Source organism: Brienomyrus brachyistius, chromosome 6, assembly GCF_023856365.1.
Source record: "Brienomyrus brachyistius isolate T26 chromosome 6, BBRACH_0.4, whole genome shotgun sequence".
NCBI classification, from domain to species: Eukaryota; Metazoa; Chordata; class Actinopteri; order Osteoglossiformes; family Mormyridae; genus Brienomyrus; species Brienomyrus brachyistius.
The window spans coordinates 9,372,830-9,387,917 of record NC_064538.1 but is presented as its reverse complement, the minus strand read 5'-3'; the positions used below and the strand labels follow the sequence as shown (position 1 = coordinate 9,387,917).

The 15,088-nt window shown below is 40.1% G+C and overlaps 1 protein-coding gene across 2 annotated transcripts; it reads left to right on the top strand.

The window, feature by feature from the left end:
- Positions 1-7,271: 7,271 nt before the first annotated feature.
- LOC125745493 (transcription factor GATA-5-like) lies at positions 7,272-14,352 on the top strand. Of its 2 annotated transcripts, none has more exons than XM_049018417.1 (7): positions 7,272-7,597; positions 8,265-8,962; positions 10,834-11,003; positions 11,984-12,109; positions 12,393-12,477; positions 12,755-12,888; positions 13,221-14,352. In XM_049018417.1, exons 2-7 carry the CDS (start codon positions 8,443-8,445, stop codon positions 13,338-13,340), a joined length of 1,155 nt encoding a protein of 384 aa, XP_048874374.1. In that variant the 5' UTR covers positions 7,272-7,597; positions 8,265-8,442; the 3' UTR covers positions 13,341-14,352. The 2 variants fall into 2 exon arrangements, with proteins under 2 accessions (XP_048874374.1, XP_048874373.1); XM_049018416.1 differs by having other exon boundaries at positions 11,981-12,109.
- The last annotated feature ends 736 nt before the right edge of the window (positions 14,353-15,088 follow it).

Genomic DNA, 15,088 nt, shown 5'->3' with positions numbered 1-15,088 from the left:
ACGACTGGGGGTTCGATTCTAACCCCAGTTCCCTGTTTGTAAGATCTCTCTGCGTTCACCCAGATGTTCCTATAGATTCTTTAGTCTCCTCAGCTAAAAACAGGTGAATTTCCATCTCTAAATGACACATAGTGCATGATCATGTCTAGCATATTGCATTTCTGCCTTGGGATAGGCTTGAAGCTCACTATGACCCTGTATTGCTGTGTTTCCCAATCTGGTCCTTGGGAACCCACAGTCGGTCCATGTTTTTTCTCCCTCTAAGCTCCCTGCCATACAATCCACATTTTTGCTCTCAGGGACCTGGGAGGGAGGAAAAACGTGGACTGTCTGTAGATTCTAGAGGACCAGATTGGGAAACACGGCTGTGCTGTTTAAGAGGAGGTTATGGAAGATGGATGGAAATTTATGATTGTATGTAATACTATTAACAGTCTGGGAAAAGAGCTGGGAAAAGAGCTGGGAAAAGAGAAGTATTCTTGTAGGAACTACAAGAAATTTTTAAGAAATCCATGAAAGAATGTTTATAAACATAGACCCCTGGTCCCCAGTGAGTGCTTTCCTACACTAAAACCATTGAAGAAGATGCCAAACCTTCACCATGACCAGATGGAGCCAGAGAATGACTGGAAGGCTGAAGGGTCGGCTTCACTGACCCCGCTGCTTCATCACGAGGGCAGACTGGCGCTGTTAGTTTCACCTCACTTCCATCTAAGTGTCACAAAGCTGACGTCGCGCACCAGCACGTCATGGCCGATTCCGAGCCCAGTGAACCCGGCTGCCACTAGACACTTGATCAATGCATCTGTGTATCACCCTTTTTAATCGTCGCTCCACATTTCTCACATTTGCTCCTCTCCGAACACATGTGGATAAACATATCATCACTGTCCAATGAAAAACACGTGTTTCTGAAGCATCTATTATTTCAGGAGTGTGAAAATACAGTCCGCATTTTCTCAAACCTGTGTTACAATATATACCTAAATCAATGGAATAATCCTTAGCACACCAAAGACAAAGAATCTTTACTTGGTCTTCAGTGGATGGTTAAATTATTTAGAATTGACTTACATGGATTGTTGTCAGCGAAGTGAGTATGTCAGTGTCAACAAAATACAAACTAATCTCATTTTATATTAACAATTAACAATGATGTTTGCTAGCTAGCTGCATAGCTAGCAAATGTTAATTTATTTGCCACTGCATTATTCCCATGTTTAGACTTTTAACGTAACTCAACGGCTCGTTCCTGTCACTCTGAATGGGTGTCCATCGAGCAGCTGTTTGTGTGTTTAGCGTAAATTATCTGTGTAAATTGACTTTTTTAACGGCACCAGGAGTGAATGTTTCACAGCCTTTGTAACTGTTCAAAACATCCACTACTTGAAAGGTAAAGTCTGTAATTCAATCAAACCATCACAACATTTGCCCTTAATAACTGTGCTGGAATTAAGACCTGTCCTTTTCCTCATTATCTATTGCATGTATTCTGAATTCTATGCATGGATTGAAAATGTGAAAGCCCAAAGTCGTTTGTCAATGTTAAAAAGTTGCATCAAGACAATTACCATTAAAGGCTGCAAATGAGAAAGCATTGTAGGTAAAAGGAAAAACTTCATTGTTCTGCACCATTTATGGATGCTGATTACACACATATGAATGAAAAATCCTGAGTGGTGTAGCAGTGAGAGTTGCAGGGTCTGCCTGCTCCACCCTCAGCTCACACACACCTGGCCTGGGTACTGGGGTATGTGTGTCACTGCAGATCTCACTAACTCCAAAGACAATGGCCCTTCTAGCCTCTGACCGCTGCTTCACCTCTTCTCACCCACTGTGTGACCACAACTCAAGATTTACTCACCATGTGCAGCCCTCACCTGCAGCCCCCTCTGCAAACCACCTTGGTCAGCCCCCCACCCCCCACATCACAAACAAACGTAGCTATGCTGGCCTGAGCTGTCCATGGGCACTACAGGTGTGCAATGCGGTCTGGTGCATCCCCTCTACATACCATGTCCCTCCTTCTTCAAAGCGTCACCAAAGAGTTGCATGTATGGATTGGCAGTGGTGCCTTAATGGTTAGGGAAGTGTGGTTCTAATTGAAAGTTTGCAGGTTTGAATCCCTGACCAGCAAGGCACAACTGAGGTACCCTGAGCAAGGTACCCTCCCCAAGCACTGGTCCCTGGGTGCTGAATTAGCTGCCCCCCTGCTATGTCACAATGTCACATTTGCGTTAAATGCAAAGGACACATTTCGTTTTGGTGTGTCAACAGTGACCACTGACATTCTGCCTCATACACAGGCCCCGTAATACAATTTGAGTCATTTCTTGCTCTCTCGCTCGATTCAGATGTGCTGTACTATGTTACTCTGAGCATTGCCCTGTCATAGCTATTTTAATTAGGGCACACTGCTCACTATACACCAGGCTCTGTATATGGGGAGTTGCAATGCAGAATGGCTGTGGTTCAGTATCCTGCTGTAATGAGGCCAGAGGGGGTTTCGAGGAATCTGAGAGGAATGAAGCTGTGAGAAGCAGCAACCAGCTGATCCTGTCAGTTTACCATCTGTGGATGTTGGCATAAACAGGGCTGGACTGGGGTGAAGAGGGGGCATGGTGCCCTGTATCGGCCCACTGGGGAAGTGCCAGGTATGCCAGGTATGCCAGGTATGCCAGGTATGCCAGGTATGCCAGGCAGCCAGTCCAGCCCTGGGCATAGACTAACCGCTGTGGTAACAGGCTGCTCTTGCCTTTTCTTTGTGTGAACCTAGCTGTGGTAGAGTGAGGGCGTACATGTGGGCATGGATGACAGGGCGCGGGTCCAATAAGCAGATGGGGAACTATGGGGGGATCTAGGGCAGGGACAGATCCTCTCTTATTAGGGATTTAAGCCCTTTTATCTCCATTCTGTATGTGAAATTATTATATGCTGCTCTGCTGAAAACAATAACTGGACTAGTGGCCACAATTGTGGAAACACCTCGCAGTTTTGGCATTATGTTTAAAAACAATTCTGCAGGAATACTGGCAGTAATGTTTGTACGCAATCAAAGAACGTTTACTAATATCATACACTGGACGATTCAATAAGTAACTGGAGTCACCGGAATAAAGTTCTGCAATCTTTAATAATTGTGCTAAGAAGTTTTTTTCACAGCTTTGGCCACTAATGTATGCGTTATGTTACAAAATATAAAAGTCAGGGAGAGCCAGAGATTAATTAAAGAGCCAATTAAAACGACGCAGTTTTCTGTTTTACGATTCTGTTAGATCTTTGGCTTTGGAGAGAATCAATATCAGACGTTTGTGGTTAATATAAACCCACGTGTCTTAAACACATGAAAGGGGAAGCCAGCCGGCAAACACTGCTTTTACATGTGAGAAGGACGGTGTAAGCTGTGCTTGTGAGGCAGTGGCGTGTGGCGTGTAGCGTGTGGCGTGTGGCGTGCACACGGATGCCGGTCTGTAGCCTGAGTGTGGTAGCGTGTGTGTGGGATGGGGCGACGGGGGCTCTGGTAGTCCTAGGCTTGGGAGCCCCCCGCTGGGCCATGGTGCAGCAGAGAGAGATAGCGGGTGACAGTGTGAAATGAAACACACAGATAGGGAAGTGGGAGACAGGCAGACAGGAGCCAGCCCCTCTGCTCTGTGGAGATTAGGCTGACTCCTTCCCCCCACCACAGCGAGCCCTCCGCATTCCCAGGGACCAACGCTCCCTGGCTCCAGTGTTCCCCCAGAGCCTGACCAGCATAGCAGTCAATAACACACAAACACACACACACACACACACACACACTGAGATCAACACGCATGGGCAGACAAGCATGCTGACACCCATATAAACACGCATGCCTGCTATTAGTGAAGTCATGACCACAAACGTACAAAGCATCAAAGACGAAAGAAATATATAATAAAGATGCATACATGCACTAACAAACTGATCTACAACAACAAATAACACACACACACACTTACACAGTGGTCACAGTGATTGAGCTGAGTGTCCTGAACTTTGGCCTTAACATTCCTGTACCTTTTAAAGATTTATTTCTTGTAATTATGTTTTAACTGTCAATGATTACAGTTTGACACAAAATAATAATAATAATAAGAAGAAAAATAATAAACAACAACAACAACAACTACAGCTTCATTCTGTTGCACTTTGGAATATTAACTGTTTAATACAATTATAAATGAATGAGCTTCCCAGCTAAATCATTCCAAATCTGTGTATTTGTATGAGCATCTATTATGTAATTGCAATAATAACAAACGATACAAGCTTTCCCATTTTCTTTTAGTACATATTATCCGTTACAATACTGTGTAATCTCAGACGCTCAAAACAGCATGCTTAAAAATGTTGCTTAAATAATGTACGCATAGCCAAGACCTGACTGGTGATCCGCTTTGCCTCGCTCTGGAAGTGTATGGCTGCTGATGGACCGCGGTCCTGCGGAGTGAACTCAAGAAGCACCTCATTCATAAGGACGGTATCAGTGCTCGTAGTGAGAGACGTGAGTTACACGGTAACGTCGCAATTGGTCGGGAGTGAAATATAGGACTAGCTAAGCACTGAGTATGAACTGACAGAGACTCGGGGAGGATCAAGACACATTAATAACAATGACGTGCCTCTTCACATATCGGTGTGAACGAAATATTATTCTACACGTCATTCTGAAACACCATAATAAACTTTGAAACATTCCTTTAAATTATGGATCTATTCATTTTGAAATTTATGTATAATATCATGTCACATTTTATTGAAAGCATTTAGCTTTAATTAATATTTTAATTGGATGACTATCCAATTCTTTCTCTAAATTTTTGGCTTGACGTCTTAAAAAACACATAGCCCTTTACACAACATTCAGTCACAATGGGATAAATATGTTTAATACGTGTGAGTGATTTCATCACACTTTAACGTATTTGCTGTGAAGATTAAGAACGGGTTGATTCCGGCTTTCACAGAGCAAACACGTTCTCACATCCAGCGAAATAAAATTTCCAGTTTGTGTATGTGGTTTGCGTATTTAGGTTTTGTTCTTACCAAAAATAATGCAAAAGGCCAAGGCATAAACCTGGGGTCTACCGTTTGTAAAGGTCCTCCATTAAATTGGTCTAAAATTATAGTTCTAGTCGTAGATAAGGTAATACAGTTTAAAACGTTTTAAATTTTACTGAAAAAAGCAGAACATAATATTTTCTCTCTCACTGTTACTAAATGCGATGTTTAATTCAATATACGAAATATAAAAGCATTTGACGTTATAATTATCATCTTCAAGGCATTTGACAAACGAAGCCTTTAATTGGACTACGAGTTACGAGTCTTCAGCTGCTACCCCTCCGACCGTTATAATTCATATTACTACTGCAACTTTTACTCCTAAAATGTAACTTCACTGTTCAAAATTAATATCTGGGCCGTTTTTATGCAGTGTGTTAATGAAAAATAGTTTTTTATACCAATTTTTCATCACGTAATTTTCATTAGAGCAATAAACTGAACTATACCCTTACCGTTTTTGAAATAATGGAAACTTGGTTTGACATGTAAATATAGTCAAATCCAGATTAATTTAACGATCAAATTCACTCAGTTTTATATATAATAATCAATCTCCACAATCGGTGGGCTACAGCTGATTATATGTCATTACATTTGCCACTGTTAAATATATTTGCAAATTATTTGCTAGCCGCGTAAAAGCATTGTGTTTCATATTTGCTTGCATTTGTTCAGATAAAATTTTACAGTTGGTTTCTTCACCCAGTATTTATAAACAATAGGCCTATATAATGAATCGTACATACACATACAGAGCGATAAAACATCACATAATTCATACATACATTGTCAACTGAAGAATAAAAGAATAACATTCCACTTTGCCGAACTTTTAATAAATACACTGAAAATTCGTTTCTCTGTTATCTGAAAATAGAAGGTTTTAACGAAGAACAGCAAACCCACATCCATTAAATAATTTGCTAAATCATTAATAATTGTTACTAATTGACATCATTGTATACAAAACAGGGTCTATACATCGCTGATGTTTCTAGCATAGGCCTTCAAAGTTATGTATGAATAATAATAATAATGATAATTCGTTATTTAAGAGAATCGTGACCACGTTCTGATCAGAGAACAACTGTTTATGATTATGCTGCAATGTATGCTAATGATGACAGTTGTTTTGTGGAAATGTCTGCTTCTAGGCCTATGTGCGTGTATGTGTACTCCAATAAAGAAACATCACTCCGACAGCGTTTTAGGTTTTTCGCTTGTTTACTCTCTACTTTTTTAACTTCTGAGGATCGAAGGTTAGACTGCAGGAATCCTTTTAAAGTCATCTGTCCGGGACATTGTACAATTGAAAGATGAACGGTAACCCATTTATATCGAAAAAAGCTAGGCGTGTGTCGGGGGGGAGGGGGGGGGCAGCCGTCGGCATATTATTAATCACGAAAGTAAAACATTCACCTGTGTGGGGGATATCTATCAGCCATAGAAAAACCGTTATGTATCATTATCTTTTAAATGTACACTAGGCCTTCATGATATCAGTTATAAAATACCGTTGATTTTTAAGATATTTTATTCAGTAAAACAACTTTTCTTTAGAAAACAGGCTACACATATTTGGAAAACATACCATTTATAATGACAGGAATAATTCTGTGATAAAAGTCACAATTCTTATTTTTCTTGTTTGTTATACTGTTTTAAAATCTCATGAAATCTGCTATTAAGATAACCTAATGATATTTTTAACTATGCATGATTATATCGTTATTCTGTCTTATATCTTATCGGCTTGCCTTTTTTATTGAGAACTCGTTCAGATTTACCTGACCATAAACCAAAACTTTCTCTTTGCAAATGGGAGATGATTTTACAGCATGATAAATGTTTTACAAGACCATTTAGTTTAATCTATTCTTGCTAGTTCTAGTAATGCGTTTAACTTAAGAAACGAAAATGTATAGCAGAAAACATTATTATTTTAGTTTATACGAATTCAAGCATACAATCAACCCGTTCAGAGATATAGAATGATTATGACAAATAGTTTCCACAAAAAATGAAAATAATTCCCGTTGAATTTTGATTCTGTTAATTATTACATTACATTTAAAAGACCAATATGGATCGGTTGGCATTTGCAAGTTAGCATTTTTTGATTTCAAAACACTCGCCATATAGCGGATTCAGCAACTCTGCCTTGTTTCAGGTGGAGTTTCCCCGTTCTGTCTCTGTCGTCCTATCCCTCGCTGGCTTCCAGCTCCGGTGCCCTACCTTTGGATACGTCACGTAGCTCTGGGCGTACAAATACCTCGCAGTGAAGTTTCCCAGTGAAGCTAAATCTGAGCACAGTTATATCTGCTATGATCCGAAGCAACAGCTAGTTATCTCCTGATACTAGGTAGGGCTATATAATTATTGCATACCAAAAAGCGAGTATTAGGGAAGGAACGGCTTTGACATTCCGCTCACTGGTTTTGCAAAACGAATTCCTGCTGTTTACTGGAGGATTTACAAGGACTTAGGTGACTTTCGCAGACCTCCCTGAGTAAGTTGCTTGGTCGTTTTTCTTTATCAACTAATTTGGAAAGGTTTCTGACTTAATCATCCTGAATTCCTTATCTGGTGAGATAATGTACGGAAGGAATTGTATTAATCGTCTGTATCGAGCTATCAATGTTTTATATTAGCCTTTGTGATTAATATCATCCATGTTACCAGCGATAAATATGTAATATTTTTGTCCCTTTTGTGAGATGATTACTTTAATAGTAGAGTGTATGCCGCAAACAGATCTACTGATAGGCTACTTATAGACCGTTACCGACAAAATCAATGGAATTAAGCAATCATTTTAAATTATTATTATCCATCAATTCACCCATCATCCATCCATCCACTCACCTATCAACCGTTTTTCGTGGACAGGATCTCGGGGATTGTTGTTGTTATTATTAGCAGTAGTAGCAGATGTTAAAAATGACTATTAAAAATTCAACAAATACCTCCACTTTCAAGAGCGGCATCTTACGTTACCGTGCTTATGTATATGCTTGCGAATTTTAGCGTAAACTGAAGAAAATATGTTTTAAAGACACCGTAAGGCAAGTCAGGTCGGTAAGCATAAGATGGAAGGGCATACAGAATATATGAATAAAAAGTTTACAGTATAGGAATAGGTTCCGTTTCGTTGACTGTGTCTTCTTTTTACATAGGAGTGGAATACAGAACTGGTCATCGCTCTGCAGAACCAATCACGAGAGCTACCGAGAAGAGTTTGGAAACTATTTTATTATACAATTGTTTACAGACGCCCTGTCATTGGAATAGACTCATTATTCCTTCAATATCGTCCCTTCAACTTATATAAAAAGTGAAAGAAGCTGCGCCAGAATGTACCCGAGTCTGGCACTAAGCTCGAACCAGTCACCATACGCTCACGACAGCGGGAATTACATACACCCTTCGGCCAGTTCTCCGGTTTATGTGCCCACGACTCGGGTACCCACTATGTTGCCGACAATTCCGTACCTCCAGACTTGTGAGACTGCTCACCAGTCGCACGGCCTCGGCGGACACCACGGCTGGTCACAGACTGGCACGGACGGCTCGTCTTTTAATCCGAGCAGTCCGCACCCGCCTCCAGGCTTCTCCTACTCCCACAGCCCGCCGGTGAGCAGCAGCACCGGCAGAGACACGGCGTACCAAAATCCGCTGGTGCTGAGCAACAACGGCCGGCCGGAGCAATACAGCAGCACCTTGGTGCGCTCGGTCGGAGGATCCTACTCAAACCCCTATGCGGCGTACATGAGCCCGGAGATGGCGACCTCGTGGAGCCCTGGACATTTCGAGAGCAGCATGATTAGTTTTCAGGGACGACAAGCGGGCCTACAAACAAGGAGGTCAAGTCTAGGTGCGTATTTTTCCCCCCCCCAATTTCAGTTTATTTTTATATAGCGCCTTTCACAACAAAGTCGAACTGCCAAGTTTATAAGTAGGCCTAATAGTGTTACATTAACTTTTAATGTTTGCATTAATATGTTTTAAACAAAGTTGTGTATTTGTAAACCACATTGTAATGGTGACATTATTCAATAAATCTCAAAAATAGCCTACATCTTTTAAAATACAGTCAGTTGTTCATCAAGTGCATCATATATATATATATATATATATATATATATATATATATATATATATATATATATATATATATCCACATGCATTTGGAAACATATGTAAGTACAACTTATAATTAGACATCAACTGCTTAACAATATCGTTTTTTTAATTTGATTTGGTAATATTCCAGATTTTGGCGGAATATACAAATGCTGTTCATAAGCACAGGAAAGCGTTGTTCCTAGAACGAATTACTGAAGGAAATTAGTTTATTCTCAACGTGTCGCTTTGTTTCCCAAATCATCGCCTATTCTATCACACCCTTTAGAGTAACTACAACTAGCAAAAGAGCCCATCAGAAACAACTCAGCGAGTACCATCTTTGTTCTGTTCTTCTAATCCACATTCTTTAAATTAAACAGCCGCCAAACCTATTCACCCAAGATTATAATTAAATTTTCAGCCGCGATCTGTTTTCGTTTCAGATGCTGATGAAAGACAACAACACGCTACAATAGTGCTCGCTGAAACCTATTTTTGCCAAAACAGTTGTCACCTTAAACAGAGTAATCGTGCTTTAAATGTGTCAAATACACACTTTTCGTTGTGTTATTGTAGCGGCGAAAAGTTTTTCGAATTATTCAGATTTTTTAAATGCATCAACAAATAAACCAGTGACTAAGGTGTATTATATGCCTGTATATTTTCGTTTAGTTTATCCATGAATTTACTTAGGACGATTCAGATAAAACTTACAGTAACTTATAATGACTGAAGACTAAATCAAAATCGCTGGATGGGAATTTATTGAACAGCAATACATTTACGTTTTATTTAAGTAGTCTTAGGCCTATATAAAATCAATTTGCTGTATAATCATAACAAATGCAGACCGGTTAGATAATGGCTGCTATTAAAAATAGGGAGACAATAGGAGATACGCATCATTTATATTTTAAACATTTTGTACCTCGCTGTTTTGAATAGGAATTTGATCCAGTAATTGTAGGCGGCCGCCGCCTGTCAGAGGCCAGATTGATTTGGGACCTAAATCTTTAACACTGATAAGATCCCCATCGACATTCCGCAACTCCGCGACTCGTGGTGTCTGCTAGGCGCCGAAATTCTTTAGCTCTGTGGACCTGCAGTTAATTCTGCATCCGTAACAACATGAAAATAATGCTCCATATTAAATGTGCAAAATATAATAATATTAATTAAAAATACTCATCGGTCAGTAATATTAAATATCAAGAAATAAAAATAAATAAATAATGTCAAATGATTAATTTCGATCTTAATCAATTAAGCGTTTTTCGCATGTCGCTTAAACGAATTATTGCGATAATGACAGTGAATATTAACTAAAATTCTAATATAACTAAAATCTTATAACAAGATTTCAAGAATTGGTCTTATGGGGTCCACTAGAATCTTTTTTGTGTTTAACATTAACCTGAAGTAATCTGTTTTCAAACTGTGGTGTTATGTAATCATTGTTTAGAAAGTTACTCAAAGTTTAGCAGCATGAACATACCTATAAATAACACCGTATTAAATAATGTAAAATCTATGCTATTGTTAACGCTGCACCAGAAACATACGATTTAAGAAGGAAAAAAAAGTTCGTGATTTAAATGCTGTGACTGCATTTCCTTCCAGACATGCTGGATGAGATACCTGGCGAAGGGCGGGAGTGCGTGAACTGCGGGTCCATCTCCACTCCTCTGTGGCGGAGAGACGGCACTGGACACTACCTGTGCAACGCCTGCGGACTGTACCACAAAATGAACGGCATCAACAGGCCGCTCATTAAGCCACAGAAACGCCTGGTAAATCCAGATTCCCTTAATAATATTGTATGTCGGCCTACAAGAACCTTAAACATTATAATCTATGTAATAATTAAGCAGTATTAAACAAGCTTGTCGAAATTCAAATAGGCGTAATTAAATAGTGCCGGAGAAATCAAAAATGTGTCAGGTTTAAAAAAAAAAAAGTCAAGGCTAGCAGCTTCTTAGCGAAGGTCAGCTTTGTGTGTGAGGGAGTCCTTCGGAATGCACCCTTTTCCCAGGAACCAGGCACTTGATAGCAGCTGTTGTGAATTATTTCAGATTTTTGTTTTTATTTGTCCTTCAGTGTCCTTGTCCTTGGCTGTTTGTTTTTAGCAGAACTGCAGTAGGCCCAGCCACAATATGGTCACCTACCGTTCCGTTGTTAAAGAATGTTCTCAGCTTCTGATATGGGTTCCGTGTCAGACCAGGCAGCAGAAACAACCTGTTGAGATGTGCAAATATTTCACAAGCAGGAACTCTGTTACTAGGAAATTTTTTGTTTGATCATTTTGGTATCACATGATTTATTTCGTTTTGAATGTGCTGTCTTGCAATATCTAATGCAGCGTTCCATACAGGCATAGCACACTAATCCTGCACTGTTAATTAAGTTCACTGTGTTCATGTCAAAATTGCAGGTTTTTTGTAAACGCTTAGCAGGAGTTTTGCATACATCGCTTACTATCACTGTGGTTTTTATTCTTAACAGTTGGCCGACACAATATTTCTCTGGGTAGGATTGGTTAATCTCCTCGCTTAGTCCCCCAGTTAATAAAGGTTCACTTTAAAACTCACGCAGAATGCTGTTATATTTTTAAATAATGACTCAGTGCACCGTAATGCGTTCCACGTCTTTGTGCTTAATGACACATCATTCCAGGAAAGTCTCGTTTTTGCTCGCCGCTTTTGGTGCTTGCTTGTTTGGCGCCCTGTGCCTCCCTAATCCGCGGTCTGCCCCCCCCTCCCCAACCCAGCAGTCATCCTCCAGACGGGCCGGGCTTTGCTGCACCAACTGTCACACCAGCACCACCACGCTGTGGCGTCGAAATGCAGAGGGAGAACCTGTGTGCAACGCTTGTGGGCTCTACATGAAGCTGCACGGGGTACGTACCAAAGCACACACAACACACCCCTCACTCTGTATCCTAGGCCACCCTCCTGCCAGGAAGTTCTGTCCTTGCTGTCCTCTGGCATCGATCTCACTGGCCTAAAGTTCATCATCTGAATGTGAGAAGGTGTTTACTGAGGCCGTAGTTCTTGGTATGAGGATGTGGGGAGGGAAAAGTAAGAAATGATTGTGATATGCATTTATAGGCTAAAAAGGTCTTCTGGAGAATACAGTTTAAGCAAGAAGTTCTGTTAGTAAATCCCTGCACCTCCCTTTAGGTACCTAGACCCCTGGCAATGAAGAAGGAAGGAATCCAGACCCGGAAAAGAAAGCCGAAGATGACAAAATCCAAAGCCTCATCAGGTAATATTTGCAACCTGTTCAATAGATTGTAATTTTTTTGTGGCAAACAATAACATGGATATGCTAAATTTGGTTGTGTACCCCTGAATTCTGTGAGATAAGGCAAACACCAAGATCAGTGTTTTCCAATCTGATCCTCAGGGACACACAGACCTGTTATATGACATCGAGTTATTTTGCTCTCTGGGAGCAAAAATGTGGGCTGTTTGGCACGGAGCTTGGAGGGAGCAAAAATATGGTGGGGAAACACTGACCTAGATTGTTGTATCTTTGACAGGCCCAGGGTCAATCACTCCTGGTACCAGCTCCCCCTCCTCCCTGCCAGTCTCTGAAAATGCCTCCACCATAAAAAGCGAGCCCAGTATGGTGCCTTCACCCTATGCTGGACAGACTGTAGTTTCCATCTCACAGGTAAGACACCACACTCAATCACCAGAGCCAGGACAAACATTATTCCAGAATATGGTGCAATATGTCCCCATCTATCACATTCACTGTTTTTATACATATTAAGGATATTAAATTATAACTAATAATAGCTATAGAGAGTCTTATATTTGGTATACTTGTTCTTTATCGGTAAAAATCGCTGTACACGTTGTGAGCCCTTAAATTTTCACAGTATTGAGTCAAAAACTCAATCATTAGCATTGTGCTTAAGGTAATATCATTCAGCTCTGATCAGTGTTTCTTGTATGGAAACGGGTTTTTGGAGGTGAATTTCTCTTTTCCTTTTTTGCAAGGCGTCGTCACAGCTAGACACTCTGAGTTCTGGTCAAACGGACATCAAATTTGAGGACTACAGCTTCACGCCCACGTCCTCCACTCCGCAGAACTCTTGGTGTGCTTTATCACTGGCGTGAGCGTCCCTTACCACTGTGCACACAGGACTCACCACACCCAAGTGTCTGTGACCAGTGCCAACACTGCCTTAGTTATTACAGTGAAAGACTGAAACAATCGATTGCAGTTAGTATAACAAGCCTAGTAACGTTTGCCTTTTTCGTTCTTGTACCTGTGGCATTTTGAAGTGGTACATTTTTGTTTTTTGCTGGAGACGACCCTGTGCTGAAGGTATTATGGGCTGTAAAATTGAAAGAAACAGAAGGAGAAAAAAACAACAGTTTATTACCTCTGAACCTGGTTATTGTTATAGTGTAAATAATTAACTTTGTGAGAACATAATATTTATGTTAAAATAAGGGCAGTAAAAGCATAAAGGTGTGTGCGTGGAAGTAATATTTGAGCTTAGGTCGCTGTCTTTAGTTGTAAAAGTTAAAATTGTCAGTAGATTCCAGTGATTATTTTATTATTAACAGTATTATTGATTGATGCAAAATACCAATGCAGCTTGTCTTTAAGTTTGGTTTATGGATTTCAGACACTTTTGTGTTTTTCTACCTACTCAACTCCATGCCTGTTTGAGAGTAAACGAAGTGTGTAACTATTGTAAAGAAAGTCCTCCATCCTCAGATTAATCACATTACGTATAAATGAAACACTGTGTATTTCTTTAATTTCAAGTGCAATGAATATTAATACCTTCCAGGAGGTGACGAAGGGTGATAATGAAAATGGTTGAATTTTGTTAGAAACTAAATTTATTTTCTCTACTTGATAATAGAATGTTAATGTTATTATATTGCTTTACAAAAGTGCGTTGGCTTGTTTTTCTTTCGGTTTCACAAGCTCAGGAGCTTCAGTTTATATGAATAAAAACAGTGTGGAGGAAGCGTTATACACCAGCCTGTGGGAGAAACGCACTCTGTCAGTGTTAATGGGTAAAATGTATATCAAACGGAGACAACAGAGCACGCTGAAGTAAATAATCTTTTTAATAAGAAAGAATTATAAATATTCTTGTGGTTAGCTCTGGTTTGTTTTGGGTTCCTCATTTATTTTTTATTTGTGTTTAAAACATATTAGTTTCTATAACTTTTGGGCGATTTCCATACAGGATTTATAGTCAAACAAAACAACTAGCGGTCAACAGAACATAATTTTTTTACTCTTTCATGGATAATGAGTTGGTAGATGGATTGCAGGGGGGTGTATATTTTTATTTATTTATCATTGTTACTGTTATTATTATTTTTTCTGAAGACCCATTTATAATATATGACCATCGTTCCATTTTATCTTGGTCAGGGTTGGGGGGGGGGCAGTCCCCGATATTCCTATACACCCTGGCAGAACGCACATGCAATCCTTTCACGATGGGCCGTTCAGGGATGGCGATTGGCCTAACTACATATCTTTGGACTGTGGGCTGATTCCTGAGTGACACAGGAGGCCACGCAACCTCCATACACAAGAGTGGAGGCCAAGTTTGAACCCCCACCTCCCCCAACTGTAATGCTAATGCTGAATTAAATAGCGCATTCATCATGGCTGAAGGCTGACTGTTTTACATGAATACCTGTAAGTTTAGGCCAATGATCAGTACATTATCAGTTGCTTTGATGACGCTCTTGTCCTCAGAAACTCTGCTTTTAATCATTAATATGCCAGGATGCCCATATGTAGCAAGTCCTGCCTATTTACAAGGAGAATTACGGTAATGGGACACCTTTGGGTAGCTGCAGATGGGGTCCAGCCTGACCAGAAAGCT